At 42.3% G+C, this 23511-nt stretch overlaps 1 protein-coding gene across 1 annotated transcript; it reads left to right on the forward strand.

Annotated features, from left to right (window-relative positions):
- Positions 1–1054: 1054 nt before the first annotated feature.
- LOC136437212 (breast cancer type 2 susceptibility protein homolog) lies at positions 1055–22998 on the forward strand. Its single transcript, XM_066431693.1, has 26 exons — positions 1055–1202; positions 1588–1674; positions 2063–2299; positions 2541–2667; positions 2990–3042; positions 3221–3255; positions 3585–3723; positions 4057–4109; positions 4402–11545; positions 11788–11895; positions 12236–12314; positions 12780–13131; positions 13336–13452; positions 13738–13925; positions 14309–14437; positions 14812–14883; positions 15291–15423; positions 15756–15920; positions 16322–16501; positions 17248–17401; positions 17906–18027; positions 18373–18571; positions 19321–19420; positions 19946–20149; positions 20682–20958; positions 21596–22998. Exons 1-26 carry the CDS (start codon positions 1070–1072, stop codon positions 22769–22771), a joined length of 11763 nt encoding a protein of 3920 aa, XP_066287790.1. The 5' UTR covers positions 1055–1069; the 3' UTR covers positions 22772–22998.
- The last annotated feature ends 513 nt before the right edge of the window (positions 22999–23511 follow it).

Genomic DNA, 23511 nt, shown 5'->3' on the forward strand with positions numbered 1-23511 from the left:
GGACGCTGCGTGGAAATAAGGAAGAGTGGCTGGAAACCCGTGAGTTTTACCCGCTACAGTCAGATTTACTGAAATATAACTACATAGAATAACTTATAAATTCTGTTTTGTTCGTTATACAGGTAGAGTAACAGTGGGAAAGACGGATTTGTGGACTTTTGGGCTGCTGAAGTCGCTGTAGGTTGAAGGGGAGGGGCGTTTGCATAATCGAAAATAAATGTGTTGTTTTTCTGCATGACCCTTTGCAGTTCTCAATCTGAAGAAAGAAAGCTTCAGCAGTATTTTTATCATGTGATTGTCAAACCATTATGCGTTGTTTTTTGATTTACTAGCCTTCGTACTCTAGTAGTTGTTTTTTTGTGGGAGCACCGATTAAAAGTTCTTAGTGGACTTTTGTGTGTTTTGGAAGGATTAGGGATACTTTGTCACAAGAAATAAGTGATGAGAATAATAAATAAGTGATGATAAAAGGTCACGATCTTCCCTCACCAACCTCTGCTTGGAGAGCAAGTCTACGAAAGCCACGCCTTCAGCACTGGTATTAGAAGTCGGTCACATCGAGGATTTTATCCCCGCATTGGTATCGATAGTCAAATCTGTTATTATAGATATGTGCTATGGATAATCCTAATAGCGCAAGTAAGTCACTGCCGTAACGTATCTCAGCACTAAGTTTGTAGTGCGTTCACAAAAGTTCAGCACTGGTTTTCCAGTGCTGAAGCCACTTTCAGCACTGGAACCGAGTGCTGAAAAAGGAGGGAGTGGTTTTCGTAGTTTTGCGCTTGGAGAGAATTGTTTGTGTACATTTTTCAACGTTATGTGTGCACATGGTGTTTGCCGCTGTATAACTTTGCTTATGATTCCTATGTCAACCTCTTCTGGTATAGATAAATGTGTATTTCAACTTAAAGCGATGCCACAGGCCACATCTTGCCTAACAATAACATACTCATAGTTCCCTATTTGATATGTTTTTTTTGTGTGTACCAAACATTTTATTTTCTCAGTTCAGACACATATCCCCTCAGACCACAGCTCTACTGCAGTCCATGTCTGAACTGACATTGACATGAAGTCCACCAGATCCAAGTGTCCACATGGACCAGAAGAAACCATCTTCAGGAGAGTCCAGGGGGGACCAGCTCGCAGGAAACTCGCTTTGGAGGATTTCTCTGATCTGCTGTCTGAAGAGCAACTCAGAGGTTTGTTCATTTGCTGTTGATCAGATTCATCAGTTTCTGAGCACTACTTTTTAGAAAAACCACTGGAACATGCAAACAGGTACTGTACATTGAAAATAGAAAACAAAAACATGTTACAGTCTTAGCTATGAATTATCAAATCAGATTGCTTGTCTTCATTTGAATTGCAACAACACCATACAGATTGGGAAACACCAGGCAGCAGATTGTTGATGTTATCCTTAATCATTGTGCCAATCCCTTACCACGGAGTCAGAGGCCCATCCTCTCTGTTTGGAAGACAACATTGCATAAAATAATTTAACAATATCAACAGCATACAATTAGTTGCATTAATGCAACCAGATAGATGTGAGCTTGAAAGTTCTGTACCGTCCATGTGTAGATCTGGGGCCAGTGTCAGACTCCTGGTTTGAAGACCTGACAGCTGAAGCCTTGTCTGAGGATGACAATACCACTACCGGAGTACAAGGTAGGGACCCAAATGTAACATCTCATACTAGTTATAGAGCACAACTATCACCTCTGGTTGTTAATGACTTACTGTGAACCTTGAAATGTTTGCTGTGGTTTTCTCTTTGCTGTGATCTCTCTACCGTTAAATCACGACGCTGTGAATATGCATTTCCAACTACTGTACTGCAGAATTGTTACAATTACGAATTAGAAATTCACAGTAAAAACCTCCTTTTCCCTTCTATCGTGATGGTGAAAAAGATAGATTTACAGTACAGATGTGTCACTCCGTTTTCCTTTTGGTACATTTTTGACAAATTTCTGTACTGTCATTTTCCATGATGAAGCTAGATTCAGTTCATGTGAACAGAACGTGATATGCATGTTTAAATGTCTTCACACAGATGACCTTCAAACGCCCCTGAAGAGTCATCACCATGGCAACAGTCAGACAGACATTGCTGCCACCCCAGTGCTTGATGGGAAGGATCCCTTCACCCCCTCCACCTGCTCGCCGTCACTTTTCAGCCCTAATGTCCCAGAATGCAATGGAACAGACCAGAAAAACAGATTCAGGTCGGAGGTCAACATGGGACACTCCACACCCGTCCTTCCCCAGTCTGGGAAAAAATTTATTGGCTGTAAGTTTGTTTTGTTTGTTTTCTATCGATAGTTAAATCAGCTTTAAGATTGAATTGTTTATAACACCTCTTTCACACTTCTTACATTATACGTCCACATAGTTGATACAATTAAAGGAATAAGGCTTACGAGTTTGGATCATTGGGGCTATTATTATATGTTTTTTTTTATTGTTTGTCAGATGGTGTTGCACACAGTTTCTTGTTTGTTTATGTCAGATGTCTTGTGTGATTTGTGCAGTTTCAGGTCTGAGTCAGCTGCGAGCAGGAGAACACCGGCGCCACACCCTGGGGCACTTCCAGCCGAGTGTGGGGCTCTCCCCTGGGGTAGGGGGCAGTCCTCTGCCCATACTACCTGAGACTGACAGGTAACACTAAGTTTACTTTTACAGTAAGGATGTTAACTCAAGGAAACATTCCTACCTAGTAGTTTTGCAGTGGTATTTTAGATTTTCGAAAATTTGGGTAAATCCAATTTTTGTATTGTCAAATAGTCCAGGAGGATATATTAGATTCTTAATATGTTCCCCTTCCAATACCATTGTAGTTCATAGCAGTGACATTGGTCTTGTGTATTATAATGTTTTTTTCCAACGTTTTTACTAGACAAATATCAATGTTGACTTTGAGATGTACAGATTTTGTCTTGAACTCGAAATACTGAATTGGTAGATGTTCTCCTTTCCTCAGTTCTGTACTGTCAAGAAGACTTTTCAAGACTCCGCAGGGGCCCTCAAGTCAAGGTACATTTCCATGTCATGGTTGTTTTGTATTAAAGAAACAAGTGTCCATTTATGATCCTTTGTCAAGTGAACTGTTGTTTCTGATATTTGAGTACAAATTGTTTTATGCAGTTAGCAATGGACCAGAGAGGAACATGTTGAGAAAGAAACTTAACACTTTGATCGTTTTGTTTTCTAGGATTCTCCAGTCAGCCAATTACATCCAGGTTCCTGGTACGTTTCCTATAGTCCCTTTTCTAAACACGCACAAACATTGTTTATAATGTGTACATTTGTTATAATTCAGCCCATTTTTTTTCATTGAATTGAACTGAATTTCTTTATTTCGGGTAGCAACATGATACAAATGCAAATGTATACTTAACACATAACAATTTATATATATCTACATGTATCTTTATCATAATTTATAAATGTCCCTGTAGTGACAGTCAGACTTTAACAGACATCTTATGACTCTGTTAAAAAGTAAAAGTAATTTTCCTGACATATGTTTTATCTATTTTGCTTCATCTCCTCTTTAAAACCATGTATTTCTTCAGCCCACCCCAGAACGCCTGACCATGACCCTAGGAGGTGACCTGGACAGTTCTGCCCTGTCATGGACCAGCTCCATGGCAACACCTGGCACTGCTGCCATGACAACACCCACTGCTGCCATGACAACAACTGAAGCTGCAGGTAAGGATGTCTGCTTGGAGGAGGGAGGGGGCACCCAAGGTATCTTGGCAATTGAGATCAAATTCATGGATTTTTTTGGATGTCACTCTAAAAAAGTTCTAAATGACTTGGAAAGAAAGTTTAGATAAATCTGTCAGAACTGGGGTCATATTGATACTACAGAAGTGGCAATTTCACTTGGTTCAACTTTATTTGTTTAACCAGGAAAGGTACACATTGCAAAAATAAATGCTAATATGTAACAGTAGAAATAATGAACTTAAGAGATTCCAAGCCCCAAAAATGGGATAGAATGACACACAGATTCATCTGTTGAAACTTTATGTTTTCCAGAAGACATTTGTGATCCAGAAGAGGATGTCAGCATTGCTGCTGATGGAAAGAAGGTAAAAGCTCTTCTTACCCCACTCCCCTTTCACAGAAACACACCCTCAATTATTGTTAAGAGACAAATATTTATGACATGAAGTACATGTAGTGTTTTACTATATATATTACATCTCTGCTTTTTGACCAATGTAAAGCTATTGTTGTGCACGTAACGACATGCTTAGGTTAGAAGTATTTTGGTTCAGCATTCTTCTCTATCAAAATTAGACAAGTGATCTTTTGTAGATAGATCATAATGTTTATTGGGTTTACTACTTGATAACTAAATTCCCTTATGATGCTTTCCAGCTTGGAAGGGCCCTCTTTATGCAGTGTGAAGAAGAAACAGATGAAGATTCTGTACAAAAACCAACTCAGGATAAACCTCAGCCAGAGGAAAATCTCAGAGATGTGTTTCCAACTTTCCAATCACCAACTGGCATGACTTTGACTCAAGAGTTTGAAAGCACTCTGACAGAAACTAGTGCAGGACACCACATACCAACTGCCTCAGCACCACATGAAACAGCAGAGAAAAGGAAACATAACAACGGGGGCTCGCATGACACTCAAGGGACTACTTTTCAAACAAAAGTAGCAAAGAAAGTTCCAAGTATGTCTCAGAAGAGCTCAAGTCAAAACAGTGTCCAGAATGATGTGGACAAAACTTTGGACTTCCTTTTTGCCAGGTCAGAGAGGAGGAGTCAAAAGAAAGAGCCTCCTCCCCCTAAGAAAAGAAAATGGAACGAGCCAACTAGTGAGACAGTATCTAAGGCTGTACCATCTGTAGGGGAGACAGGTCTTGATATAGATGACTCTAAAGACAATGATTGTAAGTCAGGAACTGACACAAGTCAGCATAAAGGAGATGTAGACCATACAACCAAAATGCAGACTGAAGATTCATCAGACCATGTGGCTAAAACAGCAGGAACCCAAGGAAGTACAATACCACCCAATTCGGTGGAGAACATGATAGGCAAACAGACTACTGCATCTCCAGTTTCTTCCCTCAACGTAGACTTCTTCTCTCAGATTTCTCCTTCATCACTGCTGGAGATTTGTGAAGCTGCTGATGCTGCTGCAGCAAAGTCAGTGGATTCCAGATATCAAAGCTCAGGCAATAGACACGAGAAAGAGCATCAAGTGCAATCCAGTACTTCTAACTACCAGTTAGAAAAAGAAGGGGTCGCTGATACAAAAGATTTAGGTTTAGGTCAAGAGGAGAGGCGTGATACAACATCCACAGGGAAGGATGGAAAGTCTATAGAGTGTGCTCCTTCTTCAACTGTGAAAGATTGTAAGAACTCTGATCTACAGTCAGATGAAGTCAGTTTCTCTGAGTCTCCACCTGACATTAACCCGACCCAGGGCACACTGGATGTCATGAATGTCAGCTCACAAGTTTTCAAACAGCAAACAGATGCTAATGAAGGACACCTAGCATTTCAAATTGGTACTGCAAGAGATGAAGAAGACAAAACTGCACTTGGTTCATCGAAAAAGAAGCAGCTAGCCACCCCATCTCTTGTCTTCAATCTTAAAGTGCCAGCTAACAAGGATAGTCTCCAAGACACTCCTAAGTTCTCGGCAACAACTGTGAATAGAGGAGCATCAGCAAGGAGGTTTTTCTACCCTACGTCATCACAGATTTCCAACTCCACACCAAAAACACTTTTCCCGAGTAATCTGCATGGAAATCAGAAGGAATTGAAGGGAGCAGTGAAAGGTCCTGCAACTCCAAGCACTGCTTCTAGTCCATCTCTTGGTCAGGGTAAAAAACAGAACCCACTCAAAACAAGACTTAGTGATGTTGCTGAGGGGACTTCTTCCAGGACTTTCAAGTTGTCAGAAAGCTCTGCTTCATTTGGGCAGCAAAACACCAGAGAGTACACTAAGAAAGAGTCCAAACTGAACACTGAACAACCAAGCAATGAATCCATGTGTGCCAAAAATGCTTTGGACAAGCCTGGTGTTCTCTTTACATTGCACAACCAGAGCACATCAGACTACAAAACACCAAACAGAAAATTACCACTGTCAGCTGGTATTACGGACAGAATGGACACTTCCATTCCCAAACAAACAAAAGAAACAACCGGTAGCAAAGACTTTGTAAAAAGCTCTCTGTCAAGCTATGAAGGATTTCAAACAGCCTCAAGAAAAAAGATAGCAATTTCTGACAGTGCTATGAAGAAAGCGGCAGCACTGGCTGCAGAAGTTGATGCAGAAATGGCTAAGACAGGTCCAAATATGTCTTCAACTTCAACGCAATTTGATACAGGTTTGAACAAAGACACTGATGCCACAAAGCAAAAAGAAACAAGAACAGCAACTGAAATGTATACATCCTCCGAGACACCAACAAAAGGTAAATGTCTGGAGAGTAGCCGTGAGTTTGGTGGTTTTTGTACTGCTTCCAACAAAAGGATTGAAATCTCTGAGAAAGCCATGAAACAAGCTAAGGCTCTGGTGTCTGAGGTGGAAGATTCTCTTCTAGCTGAAATGGTAGTAGAACAAACAGGTAGTGTCAGTGATACTACTTCAAAAGATAGAAGACTACCAATGACTACTAGCAGGAGAGTCAATGTCCATACAAAAGGATTGGAGACAATAGTCCAAGAGGCATCTAAAAGACAGCTACAGAAAGAGTTTGATCCTAAATGTATGTCAAACACTGGTCTAGTCACCACCTCTTCAACTAAGAAACTATCTTCCTCCCTTGACATACAAAACAGTTGCTCTACCAAAGCTGGTGGTCTCTCCATTGGTGTGGTTAATGCAGAGACAAAACATACCAGATCCCTTTCAGAATTCACTGGCTTCCAGACTGCTTCTAAAAAGCCTATCCAAGTGTCATCAGATGCGATGAAAAGAGCAGAGAGTCTAGTAAAGGAAGTTGAGTCCAGTATGGCTGGGGAAGCTCAGTGGGAGAAGGACAGGGATGATAGTCCTTTCTCAAACTCCAATGGTCTTCAAACAAGTTTAACCAAAGAAAGTCTTTCCTCTGATAGCATAAGTGATTCTAAGGCCATGACAGCTAAACTGGAGGATTTTGTTAACACAGAGACAAGAAAGAAGCAATATACCGGCTGCGCATCCCTGCACACTACAGGCTTTAGAACTGCATCAAGGAAGCCCATACAGATATCATCAGGTGCCATGAGAAAGGCTAGGTCTCTAGCAGCAGAGGTGGATGCAGGTTTAGCTTCAGAGAAAAAAGGGTACCAAGGATTGGACCAGACTTTGAAACTGGATGTCACAGGTTTCACCACAGCCTCAAAAAAGCCCATCAGAGTAGCTCCCAGTAGCATGGAGAAGGCTAAGGCTCTAACAGCTGAAGTGGAGGACAGTCTTCCTACAGGTACCTCTAATAACTGTATCGATAACCAAAATCCAGCACCAGAATGTCCTGGTTTTAGAACTGCCTCCAACAAGAACATCTCAGTCTCAGCTCAATCCATGCAGAAAGCCAGGCTGTTGATGGCAGAGGTGGATGAGGCTGACCAATTGTCCAGCACTGAAGAGGGTACAGCGAGAAAATGCTCTGAAACAACGGCAACAGTAATGCCAGCAGTAGAAAATGGCACCTTTCCTCAACCCAAAGGACGGCGGCCATTTAAACCTCCGTCAAACGTGTTGGGGCCGGGGAAGTGTTCTGAATTGCCAGACTCTCGTGGTAGAAGTAAATCAGTTAGAAATACAGCCAGCACAAATTCAGAAGTCCATCCAATTAGCACTGCTGCAGGGACGACTCATAAACCTTCTCAGCCAATCATGGAAGAAGACAACAATATGAATGACAGTTTCCATGACGACCAGCTGTTCTGTACGCAGATGGTGTCGGCTGCCGAGGTAGCAGAAAGCACCTATGCCTTCCTGCAAGCAGAGAAAGAGGATGGAGGCAGTGATGACTTTGGGCTCTCAGACCCTCTACAAAACAAAGGAAAGACTATAGATCCAAGCACAAGCCTTTTCAATGGTGCTGAAAAGGTAAGGTTTGACAACAACAAAATTAAGGAGAGACGGAGTCAAAGTAACCCTAGCAAAGTTAGGCAACATGAAATTGTTTGTGCACCGGAAACCAAGAGCAGTCGTACCAGGACTTCAAATGCAGCTAGTCCAAAACATGTTGAAGTCGCTGCAGGACAGAACCAATGTAATCCCCAAAGGTCTGACCAGAATGCAGTAGCACAGGGAAATTACATGGCCAACCCTACAGAAGAACAGAACACCAGTTGCAAAAACACACAGGAACATACAGCTGCCAACAAGAAGTTACATACAATGCAGAAGAAGATTGTCACAATTTGTGACACAGTGAAAGACACAGATGCTGCCATGCTGGACGAGAGTTTCGACCTTGCCTGGGGTCTGGTGGATGAGATGCTAGTGAAGGCCATGGAAGCTTCGGCTCACAAGTCTGAAGAACACAACACGACTCCAAAACCAGGACAGGACAGGCAAGCAGACACTTCCTTTGATCATAGACACTCTCTGGACAGTGGGTTAGGGGAGTGTAGAATCACGTCACAGGACAAAAATGTATCTATGACATATTGTAGTAGCCTTGAAGAACCGCGACACAACAATACACTTACTTCTCAAGAAGTTAAACAGAACACTGAAGATGTGTCTGTGAAGGAACATATCCAGTGTGGAGACAAGTCTTACCAGCCACCTCAGTGTCCTTTCACAACTGCCAGTGGAAGAAAAGCGTCTGTCTCAGAAGAGGCTCTGAAACATGTAAAGGAAATGGGAAAAGATGATCTCTTACCCCCTGACGAAATTTCTATCCCTATCAAGGAGTTGTCAAGACAGCATTCTCCAAGGGAGGTCTCCCATATGAGTTTTAATGAACATCTGAGGGAGACCCTACCTGCACACAACCAATGGAGAAGAGATGAAGAAATGGATTTGTCCAACAATGTAGGTTTCAGCACTGCAAGAGGGAAGAAGATAACTGTTTCTAAGAAGTCTCTGGAGAAGGCGGGGCAGCTTTGGAACAGTACAGAACAGGCACTACAGAAAGGGAAGTCATCTACGTCAGGAGAAACAGACTGTTCACCGACGTTTCAGGGTTTCCAAACTACAAGTGGACACAAGGTCAGCGTGTCAGATGCAGCACTGGCAAAGGCAAAGCAGATGTGGAATGATGCAGGAGAGCTTAAACAAGGCATGCATGCTGTTTCTGCAGATAGATATGTACAGGAGCCAGAAGGATTCAAAACTGCAAGTGGAAGGACAGTGAGGGTGTCAGAGAATGCACTGCAGAAAGCACAACAGATGTGGAAGGAAACTGAAGGACAACAAGGCACTTCTAAAGTCAATTCTTGTTCATCAGAGTTTCCTGGGTTCCAAACTGCAAGTGGACACAAGGTAGCAGTGTCAGATGCAGCACTGGTAAAGGCAAAGCAGTTGTGGAATGATGCAGAAGACCTGGAACAGGACATGCTTGCTGTTTCTGCAGATAAATGCTTACCCAAACCAGAAGGTTTCAAAACTGCAAGTGGAAAAAGAGTGAGGGTGTCAGAGAAGGCACTTCAGAATGCACAGAAGATGTGGAAAGAGACTGAAGGGCAACAAGGCACTCACACGACTTCTAAAGTGAATACCTGTTCATCAGAGTTTCCTGGGTTCCAAACTGCAAGTGGACACAAGGTAGCTGTGTCAGAGCAAGCACTGCTGAAGGCACAACAGATGTGGGACAATACAGATAAAGGAGAAACTGGGCTAGATGTAAACAAGGAATCTTGTAAGACATTTCCCGGTCTTCAAACTGCAAGTGGATGTACAATGGATGTCTCTAAGGAATCGTTGCTAACAGTGAAACAAATGTGGAACAATGACAATGAGAATTATAACCCACAAAGGGACACTTCCATGACCTCTGCAAAGCTTGGAGGGTTCACAACTGCAGCAGGGAAATGTGTGCAGGTGTCAGAACAGGCACTGCAGAAGGCAAAGCAGCTGTGGGAGGAAACCGAAACTAAAATTTCCCCCAGCCACAAGGAGAAGTCATCAGGATTCCAAGGTTTTCAGACAGCAAGTGGGAAAAAGGTTGACATTTCAGACCAGGCGTTGTCAAGAGCGAAAGAGCTGTGGAGGGATACAGTTGGCGAATCAGGCAATGAGGCCAAAGGCACTGATTCCACAAAAGAAAGTAGTTCCAAATGTACAGGTTTTCAAACTGCAGGGGGAAGGAAGGTACAAGTTTCAGCAGAAGCTTTGCATAAGGCAAAGTTGCTATGGAAGGATGATGAAGTTGAAGAGACATTTAAAGGAAATTCAATGGAAACACTGGATTCTGCTACCTTCAATGAAGAAACCTTCAAAAAGCAAGATAGTATGCAGTCCCTGAGTAATGTGCCATTTGCAGGATTTAAAACTGCCAGTGGTCATACTGTCAATGTTTCAGAAGCTTCACTGCTGCGTGCAAAGCAGATGTTTCAGGATGTGGAAGAAACAAACAAGTCTAGCCCAAACAAAGAGCCAATGGAAAATTCTGCACTGCCAAAGTTTCAAGGATTCACTACTGGCAGGGGACAGAAAATTGAGGTGTCAAAGAAGTCTCTACAGTTTGCTAAAGAGATGTGGAAAGAAGCAGAACCGATTGTCAACCATCCAGCTGAATCAGCAATGAAAAGGCAAGAATGTAGTGAAAAGAGTACCACCAAGTATGGGGGCTTCCAAACAGCAGGAGGCCAGAGGATAGATGTGTCAGAAGAAGCACTGCAAAAGGCAAAGGCACTGTTTTCAGATGACACATCTCTAACTGAAAATGATTCTTGTAAAAAATCATCACATACCAATCAAGAACAACTCAATAATGATGCTAAATTCAAAGGCTTTCAAACTGCTAGAGGACAGAAGATAGAGGTGTCAGAAGATGCCCTGAAAAAAGCAAGAGTTCTCTTGTCTGACGATGTCACTGAAGGAATACAGGGCCCCAAGATGGAACGTGCACAGGATGCAAACACTTCAATATTCAGAGGTTTTCAAACTGCTGGAGGACAGAAAATAGAGGTGTCAAAGGATGCCCTACAAAAAGCAAGAGCCCTTCTATCTGATGATGTCACTGAGGAAATCTCAGGCCAAGAAGAACTACAGGTCCCCAAGAAAATGAAAAGTGCAAAGGACACAAACACTTCAATGTTTGGAGGTTTTCAAACTGCTGGAGGACAACAAATAGAAGTATCAGAAGAGGCACTTCAAGAAGCTCGAGCAAGGTTATCAGAGGTACAGGATGATTCTATGGGGCTGGATACGGGGTTTGCTGAAAAGACTGCTGAACACTCACCTCTACAGAAAAGAAGTGTCCCTGGTGTTTCGCCATCAGGAAAGGATGAGCACGGACATGGTGTCAAGCCTGGAGCGCCACAAAACAAAGGGGAATGGTTGTACAGGGATAGAAGCTCCAGAAAAAGAACTCTGACTTCATCAGACACAACAGGTTAGTTCCCTTTTTGTTCCAGAAATGTATGCACATTTTGCGGCATATTCATTTCAAGTGCACAATGTTGTACATTCACTGATACACAGACTGATGAAAAATTGTGTACTTTTCCATTTGTTGTCCCTGCCAATCTATATCATTCTCAAATTGAAGAACTATGCCATGTTTCTTGACTGACTACACCATGATGTATACTACATGTTGTTCATCCCATAATTCTACATTATTCCTATCTCCAGCCATTTGGCCTCCAAGCAAGCGGCAGTCTCCCTCCCCTGCTGGTTACCAGGCACAACATGTGGGACACAGACAGGCTTTCAGGCCTCCAGTAGCTACTCATCCTGAGGGTAGGGCATGTAGATATGTATTGTTAATTCTTCTGACAACTATTTTAACACTACACACAACAAAAGAGTTTGCTACTATAATGGGGAGCTTTCAAGACAAAATTTATCTCTTTATTAGCCTGGTAAAGTCAGATGTCGTCTTGGAGTTCTCTTGTCACGTGACTTGATGTTGATTATTACGTGACAAGAGACAGTCATATACAGTCATATATTGTTAATTCATTTACTTTTTGGTAGTATTGTTTTTACAGATGTTAAATACATGTTCTCATTTTCAAATAGATAGTAATTACAATAGATAGTTTTCCTTATTTACATTTTCCTATTCTCTTTTTGCTAGGTGTGGTTCATGATCGCCATGGATTCTCTGTTCGTACCCGACTACAGCCACTCCACTCAAAGCCTAGGCAGGACTTCAGGTCAGTATCGTCTGATTGGTTGGATTAGCATCAAAGTCAAGTCTGATTGGTCATTACAAATCCATTTAGTTCATTTGATTGGTTAGTTCAGCACCAAGGACAGGACTGATTGGTCCTTCCAGATTAATTAGTTCATCTGATTGGTTAGTTCAGCACCAAAGACAGGACTGATTGGTCATTTCAGATCAAATCCATTTGGCTCATTAATTATGATTGATTAGTTCAGCACCAAGAACGGTACCAACAGCATCTCTGGTCACTGAGTTTAGCACAATGGACAATGTTGCTTTAAGTTAAATAGTGATTATGATTGGTCAGTATGGTCAGCACCATGGACAGTATACAAAGTGATCACAGAATGTCCAATAGTAAATGTCTACAGACAATCAACCTAACACTAAGGAGAATGCTCATTGGCTATCATTTTATGTTTCTAACTGCTCATATTTTTTTCTGTGCTTGTAGAAGACCTCCAGGTCTGCCCCAAGCAGCCCGTCAGCCTGTAGTGTCCACGCCACAAGCACAGAACTCCACAGAAAACTCCTTCAGGACTCCATTCAAATCTCCAGCCTCAACCTTCTCCGCACCTTTCAAAGCAAAACCAGATGGAGAGGAGGGACCAGCAGAAGAATTGTATAATTCTGCAGCATGTACCACAACAGACAATACACCAGACAGCCCGGAACCTAATCAGGGAACATGTGTAGATGACAGCAGTATATGTGACAAAGATATGATCATCACAGAACATCCAGGAAAAGCTCAGGCTTTAAGAAAGGCAAGAGAGGCTCAGGCTCTAAAGATAGCTCAGAAAAAGGTAAGACAATATGACTCTACACAAGCAACATTTCAGGAACTTATCTGAGTGATTTAGAAGAAGGTCTTGTACATAGTCTTGAAAGGTAAGCATACTTAACTGAGGAATATGTGTACACACCTAACTAAATACATCATTTAAGATCACATTGCTGCTGTTTTATATGAATACTAACTTCTAAAATCACTGCCATTCTGTTGACAGAAGCAAACCATCCATCCTGAGTATGGCAGCTTGCTGCAGAAGAGACTGACACAGGCCAGGGTGGGACTGCGGGAAGCCGTCTGCAGCCAAACCCCGGGAACTTACACTACAGAAGAGGTAACTACTTTCTTTGGTATTTTGCTGATAGTATACAGATACAGGTACAGATATGTCAAGAGTTACTGTAACATATATTAACAGTTACTGGGTTACACATATTTGCCACTTTGAAAAACAGTGGGTTTGAGACATCCCTAGTGCAGCACCCGCCAGGTATGCACAGTTTAGATATGCCTGAGTGCATTATACTGGGAGACGTGCATTGGAGATTTCTTCTAAGTAAGAGTGTTAGTGGACCTTATGTCTTATGTTGATCACTGCATGCTTCTTCTCTCCCCACAGTTATACTCCTATGGAGTTCACCAGTCCACATGTACTGTGACATCAGAGACAGCAGAGTCCTTCAGGTTTGTGTGTAGAGACCACCTCAGCCCTGCAGCTCTGGATGGGGGAGAGGGCATCACACTAACAGATGGAGGGGTGCTGGTACCACGGGAGGATGGCACAGCAGGAAAAGAGGAATTTGTCAGGTACTAACATCTGTAAAGTAGATACCATTGGGTTCTTTTCAGGTGAACAGTTTGAAATATTTCTGGGCTTTGCAAGGCCAGGGTATAACATGTTATAGAAAATGCAAATGTTTTAAGGAGCAAAAAAAAGACAGAAATTTGCAATGGAAAAGTTACAGGTCTTAGTTGTCTCTTACGTATTGTTGTCTGTCTTACCAAACTTGCCTTGTTGTTGGTTCAACTACATGTCTTTGTGTATTTGTCTTTGTTGTTTTGTTTGTTTCTTTGGAAAAGGATATTGCAATTTTGTTTAATTCTAACCCTGAGATCACTGGATTGCTTCTATCCCTATAAATTAACCTGTTCTTTGTGTTAAAAACTGATGGATATTTGTGTTTCCCCAGTGCGCTGTTGGACACCCCAGGTGTAGACTCTAGCCTAGTGACTCCTGAATGGATCCACAACCACTACAGGTGGATCGTGTGGAAACTGGCAGCTATGGAAACAGCCTTTCCTGTACAGTTTGGAGGAAGGTTAGTATAAGAATGTTATTACACATGATGATGATGATTCGGTTTTATAAGAACTTTCAAACTTTACATCTGAACAGTTTTTCTGTCGGCTAGATATACATAGTAGGCTGAATTCCATTGTCGACAATACAATGAACAACCAATATGAATAGCCAAGACAAGTAAATTTGCTCTTAGTCTTAAGTCATCTGTTTTTGGTTGCCAGCTACTTATACATGATTATTGATGTTCTGGCAATTCCAACCACTGCATGCTTCGTTTCTTTTCTCCCCACATTTATACTTCACAGGAAAAAAGAAATAAATTGTTTCCATCTTTTTATTCTTCAGTTGTATTTACATGTACGATTTTCTGTACTTATTTTTTTTACACAGATGTCTAACCCCTGACCAAGTTCTGATGCAACTGAAGTACAGGTATGACAGGGAAGTGGACCTGTCACAGAGGTAAGTTAAGTATGGCTTTTCAATGAAACAATAAGGATCTCGGAGACTGTTGCCAAAGCAGCATAGTTTTACCTCTGTCTGTAATTCGTACTTTATAGAGAAGCAACTTTGGGGATTACTTTATCTCTCAGTGACAAAGAATTTTGAATTTGAGAGGAAAGAAAAATATCGTAAATCCTGATCCAAATCCTTAATGGTGTCTTAATTTGTTTTTCTTTGGAAAAAGTCATGAAAATCCATTCTCTTCATCAGTAGTAGTAGTAGTCAACTGCTGCAGTGGTCTGGACAATCAGTCTTTCTTCAGCCCTCTTAACTGCATCCTGTTCTTCACAAGCTTCTTTAGCTCATGTAAGTTTCATTTTTCTTTTTTTTTTACATTCTCTTTGTCACTTGTCATTTTGTTACAGATCAGCCCTGAAGAAGATACTGGAGAGAGACGACACCCCGTCTAAAACCCTGGTCCTCTGTGTGGCCAGGATTGTCCCTCATACTAGTGGTCAAGACTGTACCAGTGGTCAAGACTCAAAAAAGGTGCCACAGGTTTGTGATATCAAACAGTCTGGTATTGCTAGTATAAGATGGCTAGTCAGTTGAAACAAATTGCAGCCAATAAGTGAATTGTGAAAATCCAAAATGTCATAATCCCTGAAGTAACTGTTTGGCTACTAATTCTCCATTGGTTACAGAGTAAGGCAGCAGGAAAAATGGAGCATTCAGAACTAAGAAATTCAGTATTTTAGAATTCAACAGTATGTTCATGTACTGCAGTGTTCACAACACAGCCATACGATGCCTCTGCAAAGCATAAATATGAACAGATAAGGAAAGTTTTGCAAGCTTCTATATACGATGTATTTCTGTTTTCCAAACAGAAGGAGACCATTGTTGAGCTGACTGATGGCTGGTATGGTGTAAGAGCTGCTCTGGACCCCCCTTTAGCAAGATTGGTAGAGTCCAAACATATCTATGTCGGCCAGAAGCTGTGTCTATCTGGAGCAGAGCTGGTCGGGTCACAGGATGCTTGTTCACCACTGGAGGTAAGGGCAGGGTGGTTTTGTTTAGAGGGGAGGGAGAGATGATTCAGGGCTGGAAATCCATTTTTGGGAATATGTGCACTGAAGCACTTAACCTAAAAATGTAGGTGCACTGAAAAAGGGCAGGCATCAGTTCACAATAGATATCAGTTCAGCACCAAGGGCAGGTATGGTATCAGTATCAGTGTCCAACAGATGTAACTTCAGCATTCAAAACAGAAATATCAGTATTTGAAACAGATAAAGCCAATGTAAAAACTCACAGTTGGAACAAAATTATTTGTCATAGATGGGAGGCATTTTTGCGGTGTCAATAATTTGTGGTGGACCCGTTACTGTGAAACCTGCGAAAATAGCACCATCGCAAAGTTTTAAGATTTACAGTGTATCATGACCATTTCCAGGCCCCTGCCAACCTCCTGCTGAAGCTGTCTGCCAACGCCACCCGCCGTGCTCGCTGGGATGCCAAGTTGGGTTACCATAGCAACCCGCAGCCCCTCCCCGTGAGTCTGGGTTCCCTGTGTGCAGACGGAGGGATGGTGGGGTGTGTGGATGTGCTGGTCCTCAGGAGTTATCCCATGCAGGTTAGTCATATAGAATACAACACGGTGTATTCCATATCACCCGAGGTACCAGCCTGACCTGCGAGAGGGCTGGGACCGAGGGTGATGCGGAATACACCGTGTTGTATTTTATTTATGTCATACCCACCCGAGTAAACACACATTTCAATGCGGAAAAGTTGAGGGAGTTTTGTGTCCTCGAACACAAAACTGTAACAACATTGATTCCAACCTCCGAATCCGGTATTCGAATTTTAGACGGCGGCACAACCGGCGCGCTCGAAATGCATTCTATGGAAGCCCGTGTGATACAACTTCCAAACCCTATGTGATACGGATAGTTATCACACGGTCCGGAACACCCGTATCAGGCCCAGGCATGACATAAATGTAATTATACACTACACTTTCAGTTGGTTTCTTCTTTACGCCTGTGTACATATATCTGCCCTAAATAAAATAAATCAGTCAGAAGTTGCTCCTTGCTTACCACTTTGCACAACATTCATAATACCCTGCCATGTTTTAACTTGCTAATGTTCTTAACTCTTACACTCTTGCCTTTTAAATCATATTTTTGCATCGTGCATCACATTCCAATCATAAAATCAAGGGTCACACAAAGCTAGTTTTGGTCACGCAGCAATCGACTTCTAGTGAAAAGGGGGCCTATTTGAGCTTTGGGCTTTTGCTCTAAAGCTCTGAGATTTGAGCTTTTGCTCTAAAGCTCTGAGTTCAGAGATAATCGGATATTTAACATTTCACAGTACATGGAGAAGTACCCCAGTGGCAGCAGTGTGTTCAGGAGCCGTCGTGCTGAGGAGAAGGCAGCACGGAAACATGAGGAGGACAGGAACAGGAGGATGGAGAAACTCTACTCACAGATACAGGACAGGTTTGAGAGGAGGACAGCAGGAAAAGGTGAGACATGCAACCATATCATGCTCTTAGTATGACAGATAAGAGGGACTGTCTTATAGATGACTATATGTCTCTATCTATATGGCCTATCAGTCTAGCTTATGATTGTATAAAAGGCAACTCACACCAAGCCCTCTCTTTATTGTGCCTAACAGTGAAGTTTATTCAAGTTTATTCCCATTTAGCTGTCTAGCTGTCTGCCTAAGTCTCTAAGTGACAGCTGCTCTTCCAGGAAAAAAGACAAATACATATAAATATATAGGGGGTTGGATTGATTTGAACTATCTTTACAGGAGGGAGTACCTTCAGGAATAACTAGGCTAAACTACAGTACAACAGTTACTGTTACTACAAGTACAACACGCCTTTTAAAAAATGTTGTGGACATGGAGGCACCTGTATCTGTATAGATACATAGATACAGATACAGATGGCTCAACTCCACAACATTTTTCAAAATAAAATTTCAAAGTAACATGTATTACATATATTATGTACTTCTAGGATCCAGTGTAGGTCGCAGGCGAAAGTCGTTACACCTGAAGACAGAAGACATCGAGAACCTTCAGACTGGGCAGGAGATCTACAATGCTCTGCAGGGGGCCATGGACCCAACGGAAATCGAGGTTGTAGAAATCACTTTTTCCACTATGCTACAAGGTTAACATAGCAATTAAACTCCATTGAAGTAGATAATTTCTTATGAAATGTTATCTAACATTTCAGAGGATCGTCAGAAGACTGATGTAGAACCTTTTTTGCTTTAGCACTTTTCTTGGTAAGGTGAAAAGTAACACAACATTATGAATAAATAGATAGACTATGATGTATATGATTTGTGTTCTTTAAAGTTGAAAATCTTCACTCTATATGCAAGTGACAAGACAGATTTTAGGCACAAGATAGTCTTATATGATACACATTGGATATGGTAACTGAACTGAATCTACTATTACCTGCACTCTCTGCAGCAATGCCTGAGCCCTGCACAGCGCTCCCGCCTGTACGACCACCAGCGCAGTTTGCAGGCAGAACAGCAGGGGGAGCTGCAGGCAGAGTTCCGCAAGGCCCTACAGCAGCTGGATGATGAGATCCCGGTCCAGAGGAATGTGGTGGCCATGTACAGAGTCAAGCTGGCGGACTACAAGAAGAAAGAGGCAGGAAATACAGGTAGGGAGATCTTATATATGTAAAAAGCAATGACATCACCTAACCACTAAGACGTCTTGACCACAGTAAAGAAAAGAAAACTGAGTTGGTATGGGCACGTTTCACGTTCATCTGGGCTTGCTGGCTGATTACTATAAGAAGGAGGTAGGAAATATACAAGTATGGAGATCTTCTTATGTCTTGCAATGACAGTACCTAACCATGAAGACCTCCTGACCACAGTAAAGAAAAGAAAACTGAGTTGGTATGGGCCCATTTCACATTCATCAAGTCTTACTGGCTGAGTACCATATGAAGGAGGCAGGAAATACAAGTAGGGATATCTTCTTATGCCAAGCAATGGCACTGGTATAAGGCCTCCTAACCACAAAGACTTTGTTACCAGAGTAAAGAAAAGAAAACTGAAGTGGTATTGGCACATTTCATATTGGAACTAGCCAAAACTATAGTATAAGGAACTGTTCAAGGTAGAAGAAAGGATAATATCAGAGAATGGAATGACATGAGAAAACTGCTTGTCAGATATTCTGTGGTGCCCCAACAGTCAAAAAGTTGACCAAGGGATAGATGGGATGAGATGAGCTGATGAGATGAAAGACATTGGTTAACTGGTAAATAAATGCTAAAACAGCCAAAAGCTGTTTCAACAAGGTTGTATTAAGTTTTACACCATTGATGACTGCTATGCTATGTTTAATCAACTCCAAAGATATAACTATGATGACCTTTGAATATTTATGTTTTGCCAGAGCTGACCCTGACAGTGTGGCGACCCACAGACCATGTTATGGACCTGCTGAAGGAGGGAAAAAGACTCAAGATCTTCCACCTGTCCACCTCTGCTGCAAGGTGTGTTGTCTTGAGCATTCTGTACTCTAAGTCAGTCACGCTCACTGTCCTGATGCAGGGAAGACAACTGGTGATGTGATTTATGTCCCCCTCCATTCATTGTAATGGTGAAGTCGAATAAAAAAACAAAGAAATGATATGTTGCCTAAATGCCTAGACCAGGGACTGGCCCCTTGCTCCACTCCGTAAGGTTCCTCCATGTTGCATGGTTCCAAGCCATGCTACAAGTCAGACATGCTACATGATGCAATATCTTACTCAATCCCATCCCTACTGACTGTTGTAGTTCCACCCTTAAAAGATATGTCCAAACAGATCGCCAACCCAATGTCCCCAGTATGTTGCAACCCTGTACATCTAAACTCTACATACCTGGGGGGTGCTGCACTAGTGATCTCTCAAACCCACTGGCAGATTTATGTAACCCGGCAGAATAATGTTAATGGAAATTGCAAAGCAAGAGCATGGATGCATCTTCCATCTTACAAAGGAAAAATCACTTCAATTTTTGGTCTCATATTTCAGGAACCAAGTGCAGCTGGCCAGCACACGTACCACTAGGTACCAAGACTTACCTGTGAAACCTGACACCCTGGCGGAGGTGTACAGCCCCAGGAAACTGGCCACCTTTGACGAGCTGTGTGCCTCTGACTTCAGTCCTGTCTGTGGGGAGGTGGACATTGTGGGAGTGGTGGTGTACATCACTGGACTGTCAACTGCTGGAAACAGGTGTTGTTTGTTTATTTGTTTTTTGTTTTGTTTATTTCATGTAACCGTTAAACCAGCTTTAGACATAACACTACAGTTTTGTATACCCCAACCTGTGTAAGACCAGACTCGGCAGACTTCAAGGTTTGATCCACTTATGCCAGAATGGACCCCTCATCTTTTAAACATGTTTGAGGTGTTCTCCTCAAACATGGGGCCTCTGGCTTTATGTTCCATCTGAGAGCATGTTCCTTGCCGGAGCCAGGCACTCAGTTTTATGTGAGCCAAGTGATTCTGCCATACTTAAGGCTGGAAACGGTTTGTAAGATGGACTCACCAAATATTTTGCTAATCAAGCCCTCTTGAGGAGGACTAACCCTCAATTAATCATAGAAATAATCTAAAGATGCCTTGAATTCTGCACTCACGCTGTCTCAATTGATGTACCCATATAATGTAAATGGCATCTTTACTTATACAACTGTACACCCTTTTAGAATTGCTTCCCGTTTACTAGACATAGAATGAAGTTTTGTGTGATTTAACCTTAAAGAATTGCCTCTCCCAACAACAGTGGAGTGCAGACTGTGTACTTAGCCGACGCAGACAAGAACCTGTGCTGCGTGAAGTTCTGGGGAGGAGTCTCGTCACACAGTCTTGAGGACGTCTTGAGACTGAAGGCCCTCGTGGGAGGAGCGAACCTCCAGTTGCGACCGGACGGCCGACACAAGGTGCCGTGCCTGGTGTTCGGTGACCAGGCCGACTTCTCACAGAAACCACAACACACACACCTCAGGGAGGGACTTAGACAGCTGGAAGAAAGCATTAAGGTCAGTTATTAAACCCTCACAACAGATTCACATGTCCCTGTCCTTGGTGCTGAACCCCCCCCCCCACACACACACACATAATTGTATGTCTGTCCATGGTATCAGGTGGCTTAATTGCCATTGCTGATCCTGTTGCTTAGTGTAATTCAAGGCTCTATGTACAAGTAGGGGAATTTGACAAAACATTGAAGTTGTTGTAAATCATTCACCGTTTAGTTTTAAAAATCAAAAAGACCTCACTGTAAGAAACAAAGTGATCTTTGTTTGAAGTAAATTGGATGTTGTATAGATGAGAAATTGGCAAGTAGAATTTTAATTTTGGGCTATTGTTTCTATATACGGAATGGTGGTTGAATAAGGTAAGGTTCATTTGCTTGTAAGTACATAATCACATGTCCCTGTCCTTGGTGCTGAACCCTCCTTATGCAATATGTCTCTACATGGTATTAAACCTCTTAGTTTCCATTGCTGAGCCAATTGCTTAACAGGCATCATGACTATGGAAAGATAACTCATTACTTAGTAAGGATGGAACTGTTTGTAGTGAGATTGTCATTGTTCGGTTGTTATTAACCGTAGTCAACAAGTTACCATTTGTAGTTTTGTTATAACTTTGAGACATCTTGTGTTCTTCCAGGATGTGAAGTCCTTTACAGAGTCCATGGTACAAGAAGTGGAGAGAGTTGTGTACAGCAGGCAACCATTCTCCCCCGGCCCTTCCAACACCTCTCGTGTCTGGGCCAGCCCTAACCCAGGCAACAGGACCGGACCTCACACACCTGCAGCTAGAATGTTCACACCAGCAAGGGCACACAGCACTCCTAACAACAGTGTCTCCACTCCAAGACCTGTACACTGTAACAGCCCAGCTGTTAATTCACAACAAGTAACACCTTATGGTGGAAATCCCTCTCACAGTAGTAATGTACAAAGCTCAGGTAAAGGCAAGCCGAGTGCCCATCCAAGAAGAAACCTCCTTGATCGAGTTCCCTCGCCACCCCCACTGACAACATTGGTTAGCCCCATCCCCCACAGAGTCAAGAGGGCTTTCAAGAGACCTGGGTTGGTACCACTGAATAATGGGAGGGGAAGCCCCGCTTTTGTCCCTCCTGTGAAAAGAACTGTGCCTGATACTGAAGATAGCACTGACAATGTGGAGCAGGAAAAGAAAGAAAGCACTGTAGACTTGGGCTCGGGCACTGTGGCTGAAATCTCTGATGCAGAAATGGCTTCCATCTGCACACAAAACACTCCAGACAAGAGGGAGGGACGAGCCGCAGATGACAACAGTCAAGAGAGTGCCATTAATGCCCAAGCACAACTAGATGGAGAGCAAAGAGAGGACTTTATTTCTGACACCCAGCTCCTTTCAGCCAGTGAGATTGGGCCGGGAACAGACGCCCAACCTAATGCACACTCTCCAGGACTAAAGGAAAAGGTGTCACCGAAACAGAGCAAGCCTTTACAAAGAAGAAGTGTTGGATATCGTCGGAGGGGAAGAGGAAGGAGAGGGGCAAATAACCAAGGAACAAGGGCAGCTGCTGTTCATAGCACTACTGATGTAGAGATGCCACGGTCGCAAACTACTCCTGAAGACTGTACAACACCAGAACCTGAGAGGTTAGCAATACTAGAAAAGGGAGAGAGTGCAATACCCTCTACCATTGACACTGTGGTAATCGAAGATGGCGCTGAGAAAGAAGCCGAGGTAGCTCAGAATTCAGCAGGCAGCTCACAGGACTCTGTGGACAGCCAGAATGTGGCAACAAGGACAAGATCATCTCTCCGTCTGGCAAAGAAGCGGAAAAGATAGAGCCATCACCGCCACAAATGACTGTTGTATATATTTTAGTCGCTACATGTAGTTGTAGCATTTTCACAGCTACATGTAGTTGTAGAATTTTCACAAAAGTTCCATGTAGAGTTGTTCTGTAGAGCATAGCTGAAAGCACTAGCTGGATGTTTCTAATGCAAAACCTTATACTTTGTTCAAAGAATAGATATAATATGGGGATATTATAAATATCACTGTTAATGGTACAGACTTTCCTAACTTGTACCTCCTTTTTCCAAAGTGCATTATCGAATTCAATGGTTATAAATGCAGTGAAGAATAGTTACTATTACAGAGTGGTTATAAATGCAGTGAAGAATAGTTACTATTACAGAGGTAACACATCAAAAGTGTTAACAATGGAAAGTGGAATATCAGAAACCTTTGAAGCTTCAAAATCTGGTAACATGAAATGAAGATTTAAAATAGAGGCAACACGTCGAAACCAAAGACAGGTTGTATTAATGACGCTTATGTTTTGATAATCTCTGTTTTTACCTATAGTAACATTACAAAGTGTAGCAGTGGTATTCAAAGTCACTGCAATTACTAATGACATGAACTATTGTCCTTACTTTGTTACTTGTTGCAAGTTGATGGACATAAATGTTATAAACCAAGATTTTTCGTTGTCACTTGTTGAAGTACAGATAATATAACATCAATTTTAATTACATGCTGATGGTTCATTGATTTTTATTCAGTAAGGATCTTGCAGG

This window comes from Branchiostoma lanceolatum, chromosome 6 (assembly GCF_035083965.1).
Source record: "Branchiostoma lanceolatum isolate klBraLanc5 chromosome 6, klBraLanc5.hap2, whole genome shotgun sequence".
NCBI classification, from domain to species: domain Eukaryota; kingdom Metazoa; phylum Chordata; class Leptocardii; order Amphioxiformes; family Branchiostomatidae; genus Branchiostoma; species Branchiostoma lanceolatum.

Coding starts and splice junctions, on each gene's coding strand:
- LOC136437212 (XM_066431693.1), top strand. CDS start 1,070: ATGAAGTCCACCAGATCCAAGTGTCCACATGGACCAGAAGAAACCATC. Junction 3,724..4,056: donor GACAACAACTGAAGCTGCAG/GTAAGGATGTCT, acceptor TATGTTTTCCAG/AAGACATTTGTGATCCAGAA. Junction 20,959..21,595: donor AGCTGGAAGAAAGCATTAAG/GTCAGTTATTAA, acceptor GTGTTCTTCCAG/GATGTGAAGTCCTTTACAGA.